This window comes from Pelobates fuscus, chromosome 2 (assembly GCF_036172605.1).
Source record: "Pelobates fuscus isolate aPelFus1 chromosome 2, aPelFus1.pri, whole genome shotgun sequence".
Classification (NCBI taxonomy): Eukaryota; Metazoa; Chordata; class Amphibia; order Anura; family Pelobatidae; genus Pelobates; species Pelobates fuscus.
This window is the reverse complement of record NC_086318.1, coordinates 447931831-447953208: the sequence shown is the minus strand read 5'-3', so window position 1 is coordinate 447953208 and position 21378 is coordinate 447931831. Positions and strand designations below refer to the sequence as shown.

Sequence of the window (21378 nt, the reverse complement as noted above, 5' to 3'; positions counted from 1 at the left end):
TGGGCGGTCGGGCGGCGCTGGCGGGCGGCTGGCGAGGGAGCACTTCCTCTGAGCTGTATGCTCAGCTCCCTCGCGCGCCGCAGAGCCTCACTCTGCAGCGCGCAAGGGAGCTGAGCATACAGCTCAGAGGAAGTGATCCCTCGCCAGCCGCCCGCCAGCGCCGCCCGCCCAGCCCAGCAGCCACTGGACCACCAGGGAGGAAGAGACCCTCCCCAGCAGAGGTCCACCTACTGGAAGCTGGACCCTGGTCTTGGGTCCAGAGTGGGTGGAGTCGGCGAGACCCCAACCAAGCTGCGGTGGTTCGTGGGGTCTGCAGTGGTTATGGTGTCAGGCAGAGTGCTTGGAGACCTCGGAAAGCACTAGGAGCATCCGTCAGCGGAGGGTACCCGGTCGGGGTGCCAGCGGTTCCGTTACACAAACCAGCCGTACCTAGTCCATATTATTGTCGCATTGCCAGCCTGTGTTCCCAGTATGCCCGAACGTTTCTGTTTGATTGTAAGCTCTTCTGAGCAGAATTCTCTAGATGAAGCCAATAGGGTTAAGTTTTGGTTTAGAGTTATAATAAGGGATAAGTTTAGGGCTGGAGATTCTCTAACTATGAAAACAAAGATCTGTGAATTTGGAGTCTTTGCCAGAGTGTCATTAGGAAAAGAACGAAATGAATGATGGGGGCAGCAAATTACTGCTACTGCCCAGGAGTTTTACTCCTACTATTCTCAGGCAGGCATCGGGGTGTTGAAATGGAGTGCAAATGAGAGTGTTTTACATCAGTATTGACGCTGGAATGATGCTTAGAGTCCGATTCCTTATGTTGAAAAAGAAAGAATACGTCCTGTGATTGCTCATAGTATTTTATTTCATAACAGCTTGCAGCACAAGTTAATACATTACTGGGTTGTATTATCTCGGTTTCATTTTACCAAATGTTATTCCGCAAGGCTGGGACCCAGGCTCCCCTGCTTACTGTTTATGTTGGGGATGAGGAGTGTTAGAGGATATTTAGATGGCGAATATGAAGACGACATTGAGCGATTTAGATGTCCTCTAGAGAACATGTCTCATTGTTTCGGGTCCATGTGAGGTATTGGGTGAGCTCTCCGCTGGCATAGATCTGTCCTCTGGTCTATTGCTGGAGTCGGATGAGAGATCCCTGTCGGCATCAGTAAAGGGAGCCTGGTTTCTGCAGAAAAGAAGATAATGAAATACAGTTTAATGAAGGGTAATTCTGGTGTAAGGGCAATGGGTGAGGGAGTTATATCACGAGCTTCCATGATCTTGGAGCTCACAGTTGATGTAATAAACCCTGAAACAGGACTGGTCTCTGCAACCTTTATATTCAGAGTACAGCTGGTTATACGTGAATAAACAAACCGGACCCATTAACCCCTTAAGGACTGAAGTACAAGTTGTGATCAAAACAAAACCTGGCATTTGCGCTCTATGTCTGTTCAGGCGTAATTCATCTCTTTCATATTATGTGCACTCACACTTATTATATATCATTTAATTCAGGGGAAACAGGGCTTTCATTTAACATCAAATATTTACCGTAGGTATGAAACATAATTTAATATGAATAAAATATGAAAAAAATGGGAGAAAATAACACAATTTTTTTTGCTCTGTATGACATTCTAACAGGGCCGTCTTTAACACGGGGCAAAGTTGCTCCTGGGGGGCCCAAGGCAGCTGCCTCTTGAGCCCCGCTGTCCACAATAATATGCTACATATTTTTTTTGCCTCCCGAGTCCTTCACTATGCGAGCGACATTGCCGCATAGTGAAGGAGTCGAAGGGCTTACTCGCTCCTCCTCCCGATCTCCTCCCGTCACTCCCGACCTCCCCTGCCTTTTACTTGCGTGCGTTGCCGTGACGTCACGCGGAGACGGAGTCACGGCAACACTAGGGTGAGCCCGGTCTCCCCCAACTGCAGAGCTGCACCGCATACCATGAATCCTGAGCCCAGGCCCCAGAGCACTGATCCCTGAGCCTGCTGCCTGCTGTCTTCAGAACTGTAAGTATTTAAATTACAGTAATTCACTGAAGATATATTACTTGGATGTTCTATGGGGGTAAGGGGGCTGGGTGGTTGGAGGGGGGAGGATTAGGGAGGGGTGGTTGTAAAAGGGGGGGGAGGGGATGAGGGGTTAGTATTGTACTATCTCTATCTACACATTGTTTAAAAAAAAATTAAAGTAATCAGTAAAATACAAAGTATTTGTGTCAGAAGTTGTGCTTTTTAAATTTTTAGAATAATGATACAGCCATTTTATTTCATATATTTGTGCTAATTTCAGTGCTGGTTGGAGGGGGTGAGGGGCAGTATTACACAATCTGTATATGTATATAAAAAAAAAAAAATATATATATATATATATATATATATACAAATAAAAGATTGTGCACTGAAATTAGCACAAATATATGAAATAAAATGGCTGTATCATTATTCTCAAAATTAAAAAAGCACAACTTCTGACACAAATATGTTGTATTTCACAGATTACTTATTATATTTTTTTTATACATATACAAAGTAATCGGCAAAGTACAACATGTTTGTGTCAGAAGTTGTGCTAAAAGCTAGGAATGTGCATATTTTTTTTTTTTTTATAATTTTTAGAATAATGATACACAGGGCCGGCCTTAGGGGTGTGCGAGCTGTGCGGCCGCACAGGGCGCCATGGCAGCAGGGGCGCCGGGCGGCCGACACAGCTCGCACTCAGTCACTCACAGGCCGGCCCGAGTCATGTGCAGAGCAAGTCAAGTGCATTGTGCTGTGCACTTGACTTGCAAATTATGAAGAGAGCAGCGGCCGGGAGAGAGAGGAGGTCAGGAGCACGGAGGAAGAGCATGCTCCGCCTCCACAGTCATTCGCGGAAGGATCCGCACAGTGAGTGTGAGGGAAGAGGTCAGTGCTGGTATCAAGGTCGGCACACTGGGACACTGCCAGGAGGGTCCAGGGAGCAGCAAGATTTAATGTGAGTCTGTTTAATCTTGTTGTAACTATTGTTTTCCTTTTATTAAATAAATTGTTGTCTTTGTGTGTGTGGGGGGTTTGCAGAACGGGAGCAGAGGTTTTCTGGCTGGGATTTTGGGGAAGGGGTTTTGTAGAAGGGGAGGGGTTTTGGTTTAGGGAGGAGCAGAGGTTTTATAGAAGGAGTTGGGGTTTTGTAGAAGAGGGGGCAGGCATTTCTGGTGAAGTGGCAGGGGAAAGGATTTTGTGGAGGGGGCATGGGTTTTGTTGAAGGGGGAGCAGGGGGTTTGTAGAGGAAACAGGGGCTTAGTATAAGGGGGGCAGGAGTTTAGTATAAGGGGGCAGGAGTTTAGTATAAGGGGGGCAGGAGTTTAGTATAAGGGGGGCAGGAGTTTAGTATAAGGGGGGCAGGAGTTTAGTATAAGGGGGCAGCGGTTTAGTATAAGGGGGACAGGGATTTAGTATAAGGGGAGCAGGGGCTTAGTATAAGGGCTAGGGGCTTAGTATAAGGGGGCAGGAGTTTAGTATAAGAGGACAGGGGTTTAGTATAATGGGAGCAGGGGCTTAGTATAAGGGGGCAGGAGTTTAGTATAAGGGGGCAGGAGTTTAGTATAAGGGGGCAGGAGTTTAGTATAAGGGGGCAGGAGTTTAGTATAAGGGGGGCAGGAGTTTAGTATAAGGGGGGCAGGAGTTTAGTATAAGGGGGGCAGGAGTTTAGTATAAGGGGGCAGCGGTTTAGTATAAGGGGGACAGGGATTTAGTATAAGGGGAGCAGGGGCTTAGTATAAGGGCTAGGGGCTTAGTATAAGGGGGCAGGAGTTTAGTATAAGAGGACAGGGGTTTAGTATAATGGGAGCAGGGGCTTAGTATAAGGGGGCAGGAGTTTAGTATAAGGGGGCAGGAGTTTAGTATAAGGGGGCAGGAGTTTAGTATAAGGGGGCAGGAGTTTGGTATAAGAGGACAGGGGTTTAGTATAAGAGGACAGGGGTTTAGTATAAGGTGGGCAGGGGTTTAGTATAAGGGGGGCAGGGGTTTAGTAGAAGGGGAGCAGGGGTTTAGCAGAAGGGGAGCAGGGGTTTAGTAGAAGGGGAGCAGGGGTTTAGCAGAAGGGGAGCAGGGGTTTAGCAGAAGGGGAGCAGAGGTTTATGTAGAATGAGTACAGGGCTTTTGTAGAGGGTGGCAGTGGTTTTGGTGGAGGGGTAGGTTTTAGTGGTATTATGTGTACATTGCTGTATAGTTGATATATACAATGATAGTTGTTTGTTAAGGGGGGAGAAAAACCTTTGTAGAAGGGTGGGCAGGGGTTGTATTAAAGGGAGAGCAGGGGTTTTGTAGACGGGGCAGGTGTTTTGTAAAAAGGAGGGCAGGGTTTTTGTAGAAAGGGAGGCGGGGGTTTTGTGGAAGGGTTTTGTAGTAGGCGGAACAGGGCTATTGTAGAAGGGGCAGGGGTTTTGCTGAAGGGGGGGGCGCCATATGTTGGGCTCGCACAGGGCGTCTGATCACCTAAGGCCGGCCCTGATGATACATAAATTTCATTTCATACATTTGTACTGATTCTTTTTTTCTCTATATTCAAGGGGCACTATAGTCACCAGAGCCACAACAGCTAAACGTAGTAGTTCTGGTGTCTATAGCATGTCTTTGCAAGCTTTTTAAGGTAAACACTGCCCTTTCAGAAAAAGGCAGTATTTACATTACTGCCTAGGAACACCGCTAGTGGCCACTCATCAGACGGCGACTAGAGATGCTTCCTAGTCCAGTGTTGCACAACGTGCAGCACTGGCATTCACGCTGAACACTCCTCATAGAAATGCATTGATTCAACGCATCTCTATCAGGAGATGCTGATTGGTGCAGGGCAGTGTTTTGCCACGGATGCCCAATAGCATCGCAATGCTTTCCTAGGTGAAAGCAATGGGTTGGCTGATATATACTCACATATTGCACATTTTTGTGTGTGTTGTGGTGGAGGGCGTGATTGTATGCTAGGGTGTGGGAAGGCGGGATCCCGGGCCCCCAAGTAAATTCTTGCCCAGGGTCCAATCAATATTAAAGACGGCCCTGCATTCTAACTGTGAATGTCATAATACTGTTAGCTGTTACTGCAATAAAATACACATATTTGTATTCAGCGATGTCTCACGTGTAAAACAGTACCCCCTATGTACAGGTGTGTGGGTAAGTTACAGGGTCAAATATAGCATGTTACATTTTTCAGTCTTTTCACATTGAAATTTGCCAGATTGGTTACATTGCCTTTGAGAGCATATGGTAGCCCATATGGCATACCATTTGCAATAGTAGACAACCCAATGTATTACAAATGGGGTATGTCCAGTCTTTTTTAGTAGCCACGTAGTCACAAACACTGGCCAAAGTTAAGGATCACAATAGTGAACATATAAACGCAAGAAAGACAGGTCCTCTATCCTTCTTTCTTGCTTTTATATGAACTTGCCCCCCCCCCCAAAAAAAAACAAACTCCGAGCCCTTTTTATTATTAAAACTTACCTCCGTTCCAGCGCCAAGCTCCCCGCCAGGCCACACCTCCTTTTTAGTTAAAATGACAAAATCGCAGGGCCCAATAGGACGCTTCTCTTTTATAAGCGTCATAGCGCTCTGGTGCGCATGCGCGGCTTCACGCTGCACCAATCAGGTTCTTCATAGAGCGGCATTGAATGCCGCTCTATGAAAAAACTAAGCACTCCACCGCACATGTGCGCAGTATGAGCATTCGCAAGCTGAGCTGAGAGATCTCTATATATAGTGTTTGAATACAAACACACACTGTTAATAAATATTGTTAAACACACTCCATCCATCTATCTATCCCTCTCTGTCCATCTCTATCTCTCTCTCTCTCTGTCCCTCTAGCTATCTCTCTGTCTCTCTATATCTATCCCTCTCTGTCTATCTCTATCTCTCTCTCTCTCTGTCCCTCTAGCTATCTCTCTATCTCTCTATCTATCTCTCTGTCTCTCTATCTTTTTCTATCTATATCTATGTGACAAACTGCCATTTGCCACTGGCTTTCTTTGTGCTAAGCTGCTCTGCTCCCCTGGCTTATGGAGAAGCCTGCTTGCCAGCCTCTTGCCACATAACTTTTATTTGGACTAGTGCTGGCCCTTTAAAAACAGTGTATGGACATATTGTTCACCAGCAGGGCGAGGGATACTGCCAAACCAGTTGGAACTAGCTGCTGTGTTCCTCGGTCGGTCAAAATATGACTTCCACCTATCTCCTGAACCACTTAACCAATTCAAGTGAATTTTGGATATGTTTGTCCCCAAATTATGCTGGTTTATTGATATCGCATGTAAACTCACGAAGTAACAAAAATGGCATAAAAGTATGTTTTTTCACTTGGAGATAATTGAGTTGATACAGTAATTAACCCAATTATCTCCCAAGCAGAGGGGAGGATTCTCATTGTAAAAAGTGGGTGTGCTTATCCATGTGCCTTTATTTTATTGGTTGTTAAATTTACAGTTCCAGTGCCCCTACAAGGTCCACGTGGGTGGTAACCTTGCTGGGAAAGTTGTATATAAGCAGGAATAAATGCTCATTGGAGTCAGTTCTTCTTTACCCTTCAAAACGTAGCCTCGTCTCATTATTGGAGGGAACTGCTATAATCACACTGGGGATTGCTATGCTCTGCATACTCCCTTGAGCTTTAATCACTTAGCTCTCTTAAGAGCTTGTTCCTGATACGCTCTCCTGGAGGAGAGGTCTTCCCCACACGGTCCTGGAGGACAGAAGCTGATCCAGGGTGGACAGAATACTCCAGTTAAGCTACTGCGGTTGTGGAGTCTGCAGTGGTTGTGGTGTCCAGTGTGATGCTTGTGGTCCTCGGCGCAGGCTAGGAAGTGTCCATCAGCGGAAGGTACTCGGTCGGGGTACGGGTGTTCCGTTACAGTGGTGGCAGCGGTGGGATGGCTTTCCTAGTGCGAGGAGCAGCATCCTGGAAACACCAAGCAAGCCTGGAGTATTGGTACAGTCAAGTATGGTTTGACACTATACTGAAGGGGCGGTTGGCTCTCTATGGGCCCAACCCAACGGAGAAACGTATACAGACCATGAGGCAACAGCTGGCCGAGGGTCTGCAGGAAGAAGCAGAATGGCGGGCAAAGATGGCGAAGTATCCCTGCAACCCGGCAACAGCGTGAGTCCCAGGGAGAGGAGACAACCGGTCTCTCTTCCCAGCAGAAGTGTGTCCTGAAGGGAGAAGAGGCAGCCGGCCTCTCTCCCCAGCGGCAGTGTTCCCTACAGGGAGTGGAGACCATCGGTCTCACTCCCCAGCGGCAGTGTTCCCTACAGGGAGTGGAGACACCCAGTCTCACTCCCCAGCAGCAGTGTGTTCTGCAGGAAGAGGAGGCAGCCGGCCTCTCTCTCTAGCGGCAGTGTTCCCTCCAGGGGGTGGAGACAATCGGTCTCACTCCCCAGCGGCCGGGTGAGTCCCAGGGAGAGGAGACAACCGGTCTCTCTCCCCAGCAGCAGTATGTTCTGCAGGGAGAGAAGGCAGCCGGCCTCTCTCCCCAGCGGCAGTGTTCCCTACAGGGAGTGGAGGCAATCGGCCTCACTCCCCAGCGGCAGACTGAGTCCCAGGGAGAGGAGACAACCGGTCTCTCTCCCTAGCAGCAGTGTATCCTGCAGGGAGCAGAGACAGTCGGTCTCGTTCCCCAACAGCAGGACAATGTGTCACAGCCTGTGTCCCAGGGAGAGGAGCACAGCACCCTCTCTCCCCAGCGGCAGCTTACCCTACCAAGTATTTTGTTTCCCAGATGGCGCAGATGGGACCGTGGTCTCTGTGCCCAACCTACAGGGATGCTGGACAGCCGGTCTAGATCCCCAACTACCTTCGCCGGGATACCAGGAGGAGGGGGTAAAGTATATCTCCCATCCCCAGCCAAGTCCCAACGATTCTACTCCAGCAGAAGCGCTGGCATCGGGGAAGAGCGCAGCTGGCCTCTGCCCCCCAAGTTCCCACAGCGTGTTGCCCCATCACCCCAGAGGAATACCCAGGTGCAGTAACTGGTTGTTGTGGGTGGGCTGCTCTTGTACCTGTTTGTTGTGGGTAGGCTACTCTGGCACTTGCTTATTGTGGGTGGGTGGGTGGATCAACTAACATAGGCACTGACCGACAGAAGGTCAGGTGCCTGGTTAAAATGATCCATACAGATATGTTAGCTGGTTTTATGAACATTGATAGAATACTGGTACCTTTAAACAGTAATGGAAATAATCTTTGTATTTAATCAAGCAAATCGTTAACCGAATGGTATATACATGAAATTATGAAATGTAATCCACGAAAGGATTTATGCGTAATACATAGCAAGAAAACCGAAACCCAATGTGAAGGGAAACAGAAGCTGGGACGAATAGTTTAAACGTATGAATTTTATGCGAACAGCAAGTGTGTTTAAGCATATCATGAATTAAGTGCCGAACGGCAAAACAACCGAAATGATAACTTGTTTCATTGTAGCAAGGGAACAGTTATAAGCGAAATGATCATTTAACTAATATATATGATTTAGCCGAATAACCGTACGAAATGAAGCCACAAAAGGCTTGTTCAATTGCGGCATAACAGGGAAAAACCGTAAAGCGAGGACCCGTGCTGTACCGTGCGCTGTGGGAACCGATCCTGGCGTGACAGGTAGGTCTAACTTATGGTTTAGGAGTCCCTGGGACGCGATCTACGACGAAGACCGGGGTCAGAAGAAGCTGGATGGACGGAAAGGCTTGCAACAGGATTCATGGACACAACTTGCCGCGGAAAAACTTGTGGATACTGAAAACCAAGATGGCATCTGAGAGAACCCGGAAGTGGATCCTCATTCAACGCTGACCTCGAACGGTAAGGAGCAAGGTAAGGGGTGTGCCTTAAGTAGGCTAGGAGTGTATCCACTCCTAGCCTACTTAAGGCACACCTCCCACAAATCCAGGCCAAATTGCCTTAATACATATATATATATATATATTCAGCACCAGATCAATAGAAGCTGGAGTCTACCACACCAGGCAAGACCCAAGGTGCAGACTGTGCAAAGAGGCCTCTGAGACAGTCCATCACCTAGAAGCCAGATGCAAGATGTTAGCAAGAACAGCATACACGAAGAGACACAACCAAGTTGCTAGTATTGTGTACCGAAATATCTGCACAGAATATGGACTGGACCTGCCTAAGTCCAGATGGGAGATACCACAAAGGGTAGTTGAGAATGACAGGGCTAAGATCCCGTGGATCCAGACAGACACTATTTCATTTTAATATGATACATGTTTGAATAAATATCTGTTAAAATCAACTCATTCCGTTTTAAAGATCATAATGCACACTATTTTTTATCTCCTTTTGCAATAGGTATTTAAATTCACATGTATATGCTTTGTTTTTAAAATTTGCATTATTTGCCTAAATGTCCATTTTAAATGTTGATTAATATTGTGACACACAAAGACTTTCACAAATGATGACTCTAATGCCACGCAAGATCAAACAAGATCTTGTACAAACATTTGCCATCAAATACCCTACTTGAAGATGGCGTGGACAGCATCACGTCCTGAGGTAGCCATCAAACTGGAGAAACGCGTTGACGTCAGAGGTGAGGGCAGAGACTGCAGGAGCTGAGAAGGAAGCAAGCTTACGCTGATTGAGCTAGAGGAAAATCCCTAGACATCTCAACCATCTACAGCCAGGGTCTCCAGAGCTACCACCGGATGTACCTTGACTTAGCTTGGCAGTGAGTAATGGCGTATGCCGAGCCTACTCACCATGCTCTTTTGTAAGAGACAGTGTGTTTATCTTTTTCTTCTTTTTTCCACGAGGAGTTCTTTTAATACATTTATTTGCACTTTATTGTTATTACTGAGCCTTCTCAATATTTAACTATTCTTTAATTTCCTTAACCTAATTATCTTAGGTAATTTAGTGGGAACCTGGTTATATTTACAAATCTTGTCAATACTAGTGCTTATTGAAAGCAGTCGGCACTATTATTTATTTTTTTCTCCATATGTGTTGTGAGCTGATCTGGGGCCATCTACTGACCATTGAGTATTACTATAACAATTTTTATTTATAATCTATCTTTGTCAGTTTTGGGTTTATCACCTAAACGTTCATTGTATTATACTGCTCCACTCACTGATATATTTCCTTTTGATCTTGTTCTGTGTGTCTGGGTCCAACACATTGAGTGTGTTAGCAGCAAAATCAATTCATACCAACTCTACGTAGAGATAAAAAACGAAAAAACGTATTTAATTAAAGCACTCCAAAATTAAACACAAAAACTTCCAGATACATATGTTTTTATAACGTCATTCTAAATGTATTTTGATTTGAATATATATGTGTAACGGCACCCCGAGGCATAAAAGGGTTAAACAGCCATTTAGTAGATCTTCCCCTTCCAGAGACACAGGCACAGCTACTGCAGAATCCCAAACTCCCGAACAGGATACCAAGTAACACTCCAAACTCCCGAACTGGAACCTCACGAATAGCTGCTAGCAGCTGAACAGGAAAAGCACCCAAGCGGCTTACACTCCTGGCAATCAGTCTCTAACAGCATCCAGTGAATCCCCCCCAAGAACGAGACAGAGCTCAGTGTTGAGGGTCAAGCAGTGAACAGACAGAGCTGTGGGTTTATTGTTCTTATATACACAATAGTACCACCCACAGGGTTTTGGAAAACAACCAATAAACACATACAATACACTCAGACACTCCCACACAAAATCCTCCCCTCTGCCTGTGATACAATTACCTTACACAATGGGTAATGTAATTATCACAAGCAGAGAAATACAGTTTTTCCACATTATTCATAACTTTAGAAGTATGCATCACATTCACAGAATCAGCATACTCCAAATACAAACATACGTCAAAATCCACATTGGTCCATTGGTTCAAAAGATAGATCGAAGTCCTTTGTGAACAAAGGAAGCATGGCTTTTCTGCCCAAAACCAGTTTCACAGAGTCTTCTATCCTGGAGATAATTGGGAAGTAATCCAATTATCTCCAAGGACAGAGGCAAAACTCCACTAAACACATGGCAGTAAAATACAATAAAATACACAAGGTTACATTTGTTACATAAAATACAGACATGCAACATATCCTCAGATAGCTTAGGTCTGAGCACACATTATTACTGAATGGCGCTCAGACCACACACATACAGTTCAATTGCCATGGAGCCAAAGTCTTTCCCATAGTCTTTCATTATACGAATGGGCTCCATGGCATAGCTATCTGGGGTATCACCGCTCAAACAGGGCAAGCACCGAATGACCCGGCTTTCATGTCTTTGCAGGGGAAAATCAAGCGTTTCAACATGGGGCCATAGTCTAAATGCAGCAGGCGGGCAACCAGGCTCCTCCAATGCACAGTGGCGAGATTGGTCTTGTCACAATAAGTATATTAATATCAAAATAGAGTTAGAACGAATTTAAACAGGTATATCATTTTTTATTTTTTTTTTATTTAATTTTTCTCAATTTATTTATTGATTATTTTTATTTTATATATATATATATATATATATATATATATAACGTCATTTTAATATTAATATATATAATTATATATTAATATTAAAATACACTTTTATTAATGATGTGTGTGTGTGTATATAAAAGTACTTAGATCATATATATATTTTTTTTTTACAGGCACGAGGGGGACTGCCTGATAGTTCTGACAGTCTCCCTGCAGGCACTGCAAAAGCTGGTTATTTCAGCCATGTGATCGCGAGGACTCCGGGGGGCCCTGATCGGCAAGTACGAAGGATGGCAGGTATGCCGCCCGCCGGCATTTAGGACCGCCTAAAAAAGGATGGCATAGAACGCCCGCTGTCCTTAAGGGGTTAACAGAGCTAATGGCAATTAGGAACATTAAGTTAATATTTACAAGAGAAAATATTTAGTATTCAGGAAATTGGTAAGGTAATTCCAGAGTTATTAAATGGCATAACTAACCTGTCCATTTCTATATCCTGAATCGTCTCGGGCAACTGGACTTGTGAAGTCTCGCTCAGTAAGAATGCCGCAGCCCCAGAGATTAGAGACATACAGCTAAATATAATGTGGGGCAAAAATACCCAAACATCTTCCAGCAGGATCACCAGAGGAGCCAAAGAGCTTCCCAGACGCGACATAAAGGAACAGAAACCAAGTCCAGTCTGCCTGCAGAGAGAAAACCAAAAACCATCATATCACCCACAGGTTATAAAACTGATTAGTACGATATCACCCACGGAATATCAACCCGATTAAAACGATATCACCCACGGAATATCAATTGATTAGCACGATATCACCCACAGGATATCAACCCGATTAAAACGATATCACCCACGGAATATCAATTGATTAATACGATATCACCCACGGAATATCAATTGATTAATACGATATCACCCACGGAATATCAATTGATTAGTACAATATCACCCACGGAATATCAATTGATTAGTACAATATCACCCACGGAATATCAATTGATTAATACGATATCACCCACAAGATATCAAACTGATTAGTACGATATCACCCACGGAATATCAATTGATTAATACGATATCACCCATGGAATATCAATTGATTAGTACGATATCACCCACGGAATATCAATTGATTAATACGATATCACCCACAAGATATCAAACTGATTAGTACGATATCACCCACGGAATATCAATTGATTAATACGATATCACCCATGGAATATCAATTGATTAGTACGATGTTACGGTTGCCTCCAGGCTGGCTGGAAGTTGGACCGTAGAAAGGATGCTCCTAGCACTCACCAAAGGACCATCAGCACCGTAGACACCATAACTACTGCATAGCCACCATAAGTACTGCAGACTCCACGAACCACCGCTGCTGGGCTGAATCTTGCCGTCTGCTCTGCGCCCTGGACCTACGACCAGGCTCCAGGTTCCAGTAGGTGAACCTCTTCCTTCTGTAGAGCGAAGCAGGATCAGGAACAAGAGCTCTTATAAGAGCTCAGTAGCTAAGGGAGTATGAAGAGCATAGCAATCCCTGTAGTGATTATAGCTGTCCCCTACAAACATGAGTCAAGGCTGCAAGTTAGAGGGACAAGTCATTCTGTTTTATTGGCACCAAAAGGGCCTTCTTTTATGCAGGATCCCCTTAGATAGGACCACTCACAGGGTGTTACAAAACAACCAATCATGCACGTACATTACAGAAAACACTCCCAGCAATTACACACAAAATCCTCCCCTCTGCCTGTGATATAATTATGTTACACAATGGGTTAACATAATTATCACAGACAGTAAAAATACAGCTTTTACACATACCCTGTAACTTTAAAACCATACATCAAATCTTCATAAAAATTACATATTATTAATCAGCACACATCTTAAACATAAACACTCTCAAAAATCAGACAAATCCATCCAGTAGATCAAAAGTTAGCTGGGTGTCCTTTATGACCGACCGCAAGCACATTTTCCTGCCCAAAACAGTTCCATAGATTTGGGCTGTGCGGTCGGTCAATTTCATGCAGAAAAACGACTAAGTCCCATTCGAATGTGCGTTCGAACTGCCGAACGGGACTTAGTCTCTGCAGCTGAAAATTCAGTATGGGAGACGGTACGGGTCAGCGGTTTTTATTTCCATGAATTTGGCTACACACACCGCTGACTGCATTGAATCAACAAAGATGGCCGCCGCCACGTGTTCGTTTGCACGAACAGCAGCCACCCAGTGCTCGGCAATTAACCTGCAGTAACCTCACCGCCTGGGAGGTAAATTGCCTGCACATTTTAACTTCTGGCTGGTTCGCCTGTGTGGTACTTGGTTCAGTAAGCCCCATTTACTGAACCAAGTGGGAGAAAGCCAGGAACAAGTTATTTTGCAGGTCTGGGGACGTAGTCTTAAAGGGGCATTGTTCGCCAAAGTCACAATATGTCCCCAGACGGTTCTTAAAGGGCCATACACACCCAATAAAAGTCCATAAGTTTTCAGGGGCACAATCTTCCAGGGGCCATAGTCATGAGGAAGGAGGCTGGCAAACAGGCTTCTCCACAATCCAGGGAAGCAGGGCAATTTATCATTTAAAGGGCCAGTTACAAATAGCAGTTTGCAACATACGATATCACCCACAAGATATCAAACTGATTAGTACGATATCACCCACGGAATATCAATTGATTAATACGATATCACCCACGGAATATCAATTGATTAATACGATATCACCCACGGAATATCAATTGATTAATATCACCCACGGAATATCAATTGATTAGTACGATATAACCCACGGAATATCAATTGATTAATACGATATCACCCACAAGATATCAAACTGATTAGTACGATATCACCCACGGAATATCAATTGATTAATACGATATCACCCACGGAATATCCATTGATTAATATCACCCACGGAATATCAATTGATTAGTACGATATCACCCACGGAATATCAATTGATTAATACGATATCACCCACAAGATATCAAACTGATTAGTACGATATCACCCACGGAATATCAATTGATTAATATGATATCACCCACGGAATATCAATTGATTAATATGATATCACCCACGGAATATCAACCCAATTAAAACAATATCACCCACGGAATATAAACCTAATTAATATCATATCACCTGCAGGATATCGACCCGATTAATACCATTTCGACCACGGGATATTAAACTGATTAGTACTATATCACCCACAGGATATCGACCTGATTAACACCATATCACCCAAAAGATATCAATCTGATTAATACCATATCATCAGTGGTAACCGACCATAAGGCAAGTTACTAATGGTTATATTCTTATTGTTCATTCTCACTGTTCTCTGTATTTATTTTCTTGGTTTATTTGTATATTATTAGAGTCCTTGGCTCTGTCACCAGCTATAACTCAATAGGAAGCTATACCAATCGTGTACCATGCATATACCAATCGTGCCCCATGCATATAACAATCGTGTCCCATGCATATACCAGTCATGAGCCATGCATATGCCAGTTGTGAGCCATGCATATACCAATCGTGCACCATGCATATACCAACACGTGGCGGCAGCCATCTTAAACTGTCGAACGGCCAGCGGTGTTTTGTCGTGGAGCGCATGGAACTGTTTTCAGGCACTTGCTCGAACGAACACAGCTGAGACTTCCAGCGAATCCTTTCTTTTTCATACGAACGCAGCTGCGTTCAGTATATTAAAGCAGACAAACAAGAGACACTGGAGAATCATAGACACGAACGGTCCTTTTGTTATTTTAATGTGTTTCCCTACCCCTGAAATAGACCGGCTGACCCAGCTGAATTTATGGAACTATTCTGGGCAGTAGCCTCGTAGGCGGCTGGGCAGAAATGTGACATCCAGCTAACTTTTGAACCTCTGAAACGATCTGGGTGATTTTTAAGTATGTTGTTCCCCCAGATTGGAGCTATCAGGAAATGTATGTTTTATGGGGGTCTTCTATGTTTTTGGGGTGTTTTCAGAAATGTGTAAAAACTTGTATTTTTTAGTTTGGAGATAATTGAGTTGATACAGTATGTGACGGACCGCTGGCACTCCGACCGAGTACCTCCGGGAATCGATGCTCCTAGTGCTCGCTGAGGACTCCAAGCACTCCACCAGACACCATAAGCACTGCAGACCCCACTTGCAGTGATGCAGTTGCGCCGGGGTTTCGCCGTCCTTCACCCACCCTGGACCAAAGGCCAGGATCCAGCTTCCAGTTGGCAGACCTCTCTTCCTCCAGGAACAAGAACAGCTCTTACAAGAGCTTACCCTATAGTGTGAATATAGCAATCCCTAGAGTGTAGTTATCCCATCCCCCAGGCATGAGCCAAGGCTTCAAGAAAGGGTCAAGCAGGTCTGTTTAATCAGCACCAAAGGCCTTTCTTTTATGCAGGTTTTTACACAAAGTTACCACCCGCCTGGTCTTGTGGAACAGCCAATCAAACACATGATAATACAGTCAAACACTCCCATTCAATCCAGCAAAATCCTCCCCTCCGACTGTGATAGAATTACTGTACACAATGGGCTAATGTAATTATCACAGGCACGAAAATACAGTTTTTATACAATTCTTATAACTATAAAAGTATACATGCAAACTCCATAAAAGTCACATATTCTGAACCAGCACAAGCAGTACACAAACATATGTCAAAATCATACAAATTGGTCCAGTGGTTCGAAAGTTTAGCAAGGGCTGATAAGAGATTGAGGAGGGACAAAGCAGTCAGTTTCAACTGGTCTGGCAGTGTACCTGGGACAACACCCTGCTGGGATAGGTATTAAAAGGGAGAGGAAGAGGCACATTCTCCCATGGAATCAAAGGGGCAGAAAAAGTGTTTAAAAATCCAATATGCCCAAATAATGTTTTTAACTGGCAATATCTTCCAGTGGCCATAGTCACAAGGCAGGAGGCTGACAATTAGTCCTCTCCAAAGGGCACTTCGTCACACAGTAATTACCTCAGTTATCTCCTAAACAGAGGGGAGGGGTTGTGTACACTATATGGGAGTGTCTGAATGTAAAACTCTGTTTTTATTGGCTTGTTGATCCTGTGTCACTGTGCTCCACAAGGTCCACCTGGGTGGTAACCTTGTGGGGAAAGATGTATAAAAAGGCCAGTGTGCCTCATTAAACCAGAGTTCCTGTTTTACCCTCAACATAGAGTCTCTGGCTCATGTGTGGGGGGACAAGGCTGCAGCTACCCTGGGGATTGCTATATTACTATACTCCCCAGGGATTATAATCACTAAGCTCTTTTAAGAGCTTGTACCTGCTTCGCACTCTGAAGGAAGAGAGGTTCACCCACTGGAGCCTGGAGCCTTGTCGTAGGTCCAGGGTGGGTAATAGACGGCGAGATCCCTACCAAGCTGTGGCGGTTCATGGGGTCTGCAGTGCTTATGGTGTCAAGTGGAGTGCTTGGAGTCCTCGGGAAGCACAAGGAGCATCCATCAACGGAGGTACTGTCAGGGTACCTGAGGTCTCTACCTCTAAAAGAGGTAGAGACTTAGTAGTTTATCCGTCCAAACGAGCTGTTTCCTTCGTTCCTCGCGGTTCATCCAGTCACTTAAACACCGACCGCGAGGAATCCACGTCCTTTTCTAGCGGGACGCTCAATACGTGACGTCATGACGCTATCACGAGCGACCTGCCACTCAAGTGTCCGATATCCAATCGGTACTTGTCAGAGGCGTGTCTACCATCCGGAGCCAGGGTATTTAAGCTTACTTCTCACTTCAGCTCATTGCCCTGTCGTGGTTCTAGCTTGTCTAGTCACTCAGTGCTCTGGTATTCTAGTTTGCTCTATTGGTTTTGACTCGGCTTGTTGTACTACCCTGCTTATCTCTGTTATCCCTTGACCCGGCTTGTCTCTCGCTTATCTGTCTTCTCGTTCCCTCGACCTCGGCTTGTCTCTGACTATTCTCTATTACTCTCGGTACGTTAGTCCGGCCATTCTAAGGCCCGGTATACGTACCTTTCCACTCTTTGTACCCTGCGTGTTGGATCCCTGTCCCGATCCTGACATTACGACAGGGCCAATGGATCCTGCAGGTACAAACAGTCAGCTTGGGTCTTCTGATCCCAGGTTTGACGCCATGGAGCATAGGATGGATCAGATGGCTCTAGCACTACAGGCACTTTTGTCTCGTGCTAGTAACCCACCTGAGGAGACACGTACTCCTTCTATTTCTCCTGCAGTCTCAGGTCTAGAGGTAGCCACTGTAGGTGCTTCTTCCCGTATTACCCCACCAGTACGTTATGGCGGGTCACCGGAGAAGTGTCGTGGCTTTCTGAACCAGATTAGCATCCATTTCGAATTACAACCCCGCTCTTATCCTACAGATAGAGCGAAGGTTGGATTTGTTATTACTTTACTCATTGAGAAAGCTCTGAGATGGGCCAATCCTTTATGGGAGAATGATAATCCACTAGTCTATAATTATAATGCCTTTGTAGCTGCGTTTAGAAGAACTTTTGACCCTCCTGGTAGAAAGGTCAATGCAGCTAGATTACTGTTGCGCCTTAGACAGGACGATCGAACACTTGTGGATTATGCACTAGAGTTCAGGTCCTTGGCGGCAGAAGTTAAGTGGAACGAACAGGCTTATATAGATGTGTTTCTGAATGGGTTATCAGATGTAATTCTTGACGAGGTCGCTACTAGAGAACTTCCTGAGAATTTGGAGGATTTAATTTCTTTTATATCTCGTATTGATGAACGCCTAAGAGAGAGGCAGAACACTCGAGATAGGAACCGTAGACCCTCCTTTAAACTAGCGCCTACCTTTCAAAATTCTGAGTTCGAGGACTTACGTATTTCTGAACCTATGCAGATAGGCAGTACTCATCTCACAGAGAGGGAGAGACAGTACAGGAGAAGGGAGGGTTTATGTATGTATTGTGGAGTCAGAGGTCATTTACGCCTAAATTGTCCTAATCGTTCGGGAAACGCTCGCACCTAAGTTTCTCTAGAGGACAGGCCTTGGGTGTTTCTACTTTGTCCTCTATTCACAACTACAAAGAGCTCAGGCTTCTGTTACCCGTTTCTTTAAAGTGGGAAAAGGGAGTAGTAAAGACTATGGCACTAATCGATTCTGGAGCTGCTGAGAGCTTTATAGATCAGGGTTTTGCTGCCAAGCATGCTATTCCATCCCAGTTAAAAGAGACACCACTGGCTGTTGAGGCCATCGATGGTAGACCGTTACTTGAGCCTGTTATTTTCCGTGAGACCATACCGATTAACTTAACTGCTGGCATCCTACATAGAGAGGACATATCCTTACTGCTCATTTCTTCTCCGTCTATTCCCATAGTCCTGGGGTACTCCTGGTTGAGGAGACATAACCCTATTATTAATTGGGAGTCAGGGGAGATAGTTTCATGGGGACAGAATTGTCAAGAGAAATGCTTGCGGAAGGTCTCACCTCTCTGCTTAACCAACACCTCGGCTAACTCTGACAATCCTACAGAGACACAAATTCCGCCTCAGTATCTAGATTTAAAGGCAGTATTTGACAAAAAGAAAGCCGATACCTTACCCCCACACAGGTCCTTTGATTGCAAAATTAACCTACTCCCTGGTACCATGCCGCCCAGAGGTCATGTATACCCGTTATCTACGAAAGAGAACTCAGTTCTAGAGGAGTATATTCACGAAAATTTAGACAAGGGATTCATTAGGAGGTCCTCCTCTCCTGCCGGGGCTGGATTTTTTTTTGTTAAAAAGAAGGATGGTTCTTTAAGACCTTGTATTGATTATCGAGGCCTAAATAAGATAACCATTAAAAATGCCTACCCGATTCCCTTGATCACCGAACTCTTCGATCGTTTGAAGGGCTCTACAATTTTCACCAAGTTAGATCTCAGAGGGGCATATAACTTGGTGAGAATCCAGCAGGGACATGAATGGATGACGGCATTCAATACTCGATATGGCCACTATGAATATACAGTTATGCCTTTTGGGTTATGCAATGCACCAGCTGTATTCCAGGATCTGATAAATGAGGTTCTTAGGGAATTTCAGCAAGATTGCGTCATTGTATACCTAGATGATATACTCATACATTCTAGTGAGATTGAGACTCATCACAAGCAAGTCAGGAGGGTTTTGCACAAGCTTCTCCAGCATGGCTTGTACTGCAAGTTGGAGAAATGTAGCTTTGATCAAACCCAGGTAACCTTTCTCGGCTATGTGATCTCTGGGGAGGGATTTAAGATGGATCCGGATAAGCTCCAGTCCATTCTAGAGTGGCCTTTACCCAAAGGTCTTAAAGCCGTACAGAGATTTATTGGTTTTTCTAATTATTATAGGCGCTTTATTAAGGGTTATTCTTCAATTATCGCGCCTATCACCAATATGACCAAACAGGGGGCTGATACTAAGAATTGGACTACTGAAGCTCTTCTTGCGTTCAAAACTCTCAAGGAGCTTTTCGCTTCCGCTCCAATTTTAGTTCACCCCGACACTTCCCTGCCTTTCCTACTTGAGGTAGACGCATCAGAGACTGGTTTAGGTGCTGTCCTATCTCAAAGGTTGGGTGTTGATAAACCATTACATCCATGTGGATTTTTCTCTAAAAAATTGTCTGGTACAGAGAGCAGATATGACATTGGTGACAGAGAATTACTAGCGGTTATCAAGGCTTTGAAAGAGTGGAGACATTTATTGGAAGGTACATTACATCCTGTTACCATTCTAACGGACCACAAAAATTTGTCTTATATCGGAGAGGCCAAGCGTTTGTCCTCCAGGCAAGCTCGTTGGTCGTTATTTCTTACCCATTTCAATTACGTTCTGACTTACAGACCTGGGTCAAAAAATTCTAAAGCCGATGCGCTATCTCGCCAATATGAGCCTTCTGCTTCTGTTGAACCACTTTTGTCCTCCATTGTACCCAAATGCAATATTATTGCTAATACCAGTCTCAAAATCCATTCTCCGCTACTTGACCAGATCTTGAAGTCACAACATCTGGCACCCGGAAACACTCCTGAGGGAAGAAACTTTGTCCCTCCTGAACTCCAACTGGAGCTCTTACAATGTTTTCACGAAAGTAAAGTAGCTGGCCATCCTGGTATTCGCAAGACATACTCTCTGATATCCAAGGATTTCTGGTGGTCTTCACTACGAAAAGATATTGAGGAGTTCGTCGCAGCTTGTGAGACTTGTGCCAAGACTAAACAACCTCATACATCTCCTTGTGGTCTGTTACACCCCTTGGACATTCCTGAGAGACCTTGGTCCTGTTTGTCCATAGACTTTATCGTTGATTTGCCTGCTTCCAAGAGACAGACTGTTATTCTCACGGTGGTGGATAGATTTACTAAGATGGCCCATTTCGTGCCATTGCCTAAACTTCCGACTTCTCCTGAATTGGCAGAGATTTTTGCGAGAGAGGTTTTTCGCCTACATGGGATTCCTTCGGAGATTGTTTCTGATAGAGGTTCTCAATTTGTCTCACGTTTCTGGAGATCCTTTTGTTCTCAAATGGGAATCAAATTGAACTTCTCCTCTGCCTATCACCCTCAGTCTAACGGAGCTGCTGAACGTACCAATCAAAAGATCGAGCAGTATCTACGTTGCTTTGTTTCCGAACACCAGGACGATTGGGTCGGTTTGATTCCTTGGGCGGAGTTCGCACACAATAACCTTGTTTGTGATTCAACTCGTTCTAGCCCTTTCTTCATGAACTATGGCTTTCATCCTTCAATTTTTCCTTCGGTTTCCTCTTCTCAGGGGATACCGTCGGTTGATGATCATGTCGCCAACCTGAAGAAATTATGGGATCAGACTCGGCAAATTTTGTTACATAATTCCTCGTTGTTCAAGAAACAC

The 21378-nt window shown here is 44.8% G+C and overlaps 1 protein-coding gene across 3 annotated transcripts in view; it reads right to left on the bottom strand.

The window, feature by feature from the left end:
- Positions 1-900: 900 nt before the first annotated feature.
- The window catches only part of LOC134587634 (solute carrier family 22 member 7-like), a 134538-nt gene continuing 114060 nt past the window's right edge, over positions 901-21378 (bottom strand). For 2 of the 3 annotated variants that reach the window (XM_063444165.1, XM_063444167.1), the window contains 2 exons: positions 11975-12181; positions 901-1180 (listed from right to left, as the gene is read on the bottom strand). In XM_063444165.1, the coding sequence (XP_063300235.1) occupies positions 1045-1180; positions 11975-12181 (343 nt within the window). In that variant the 3' untranslated portion in view covers positions 901-1044. The remainder of the gene's footprint in view (positions 1181-11974; positions 12182-21378) is intronic. The other variant, XM_063444166.1, reaches the window with a different exon arrangement.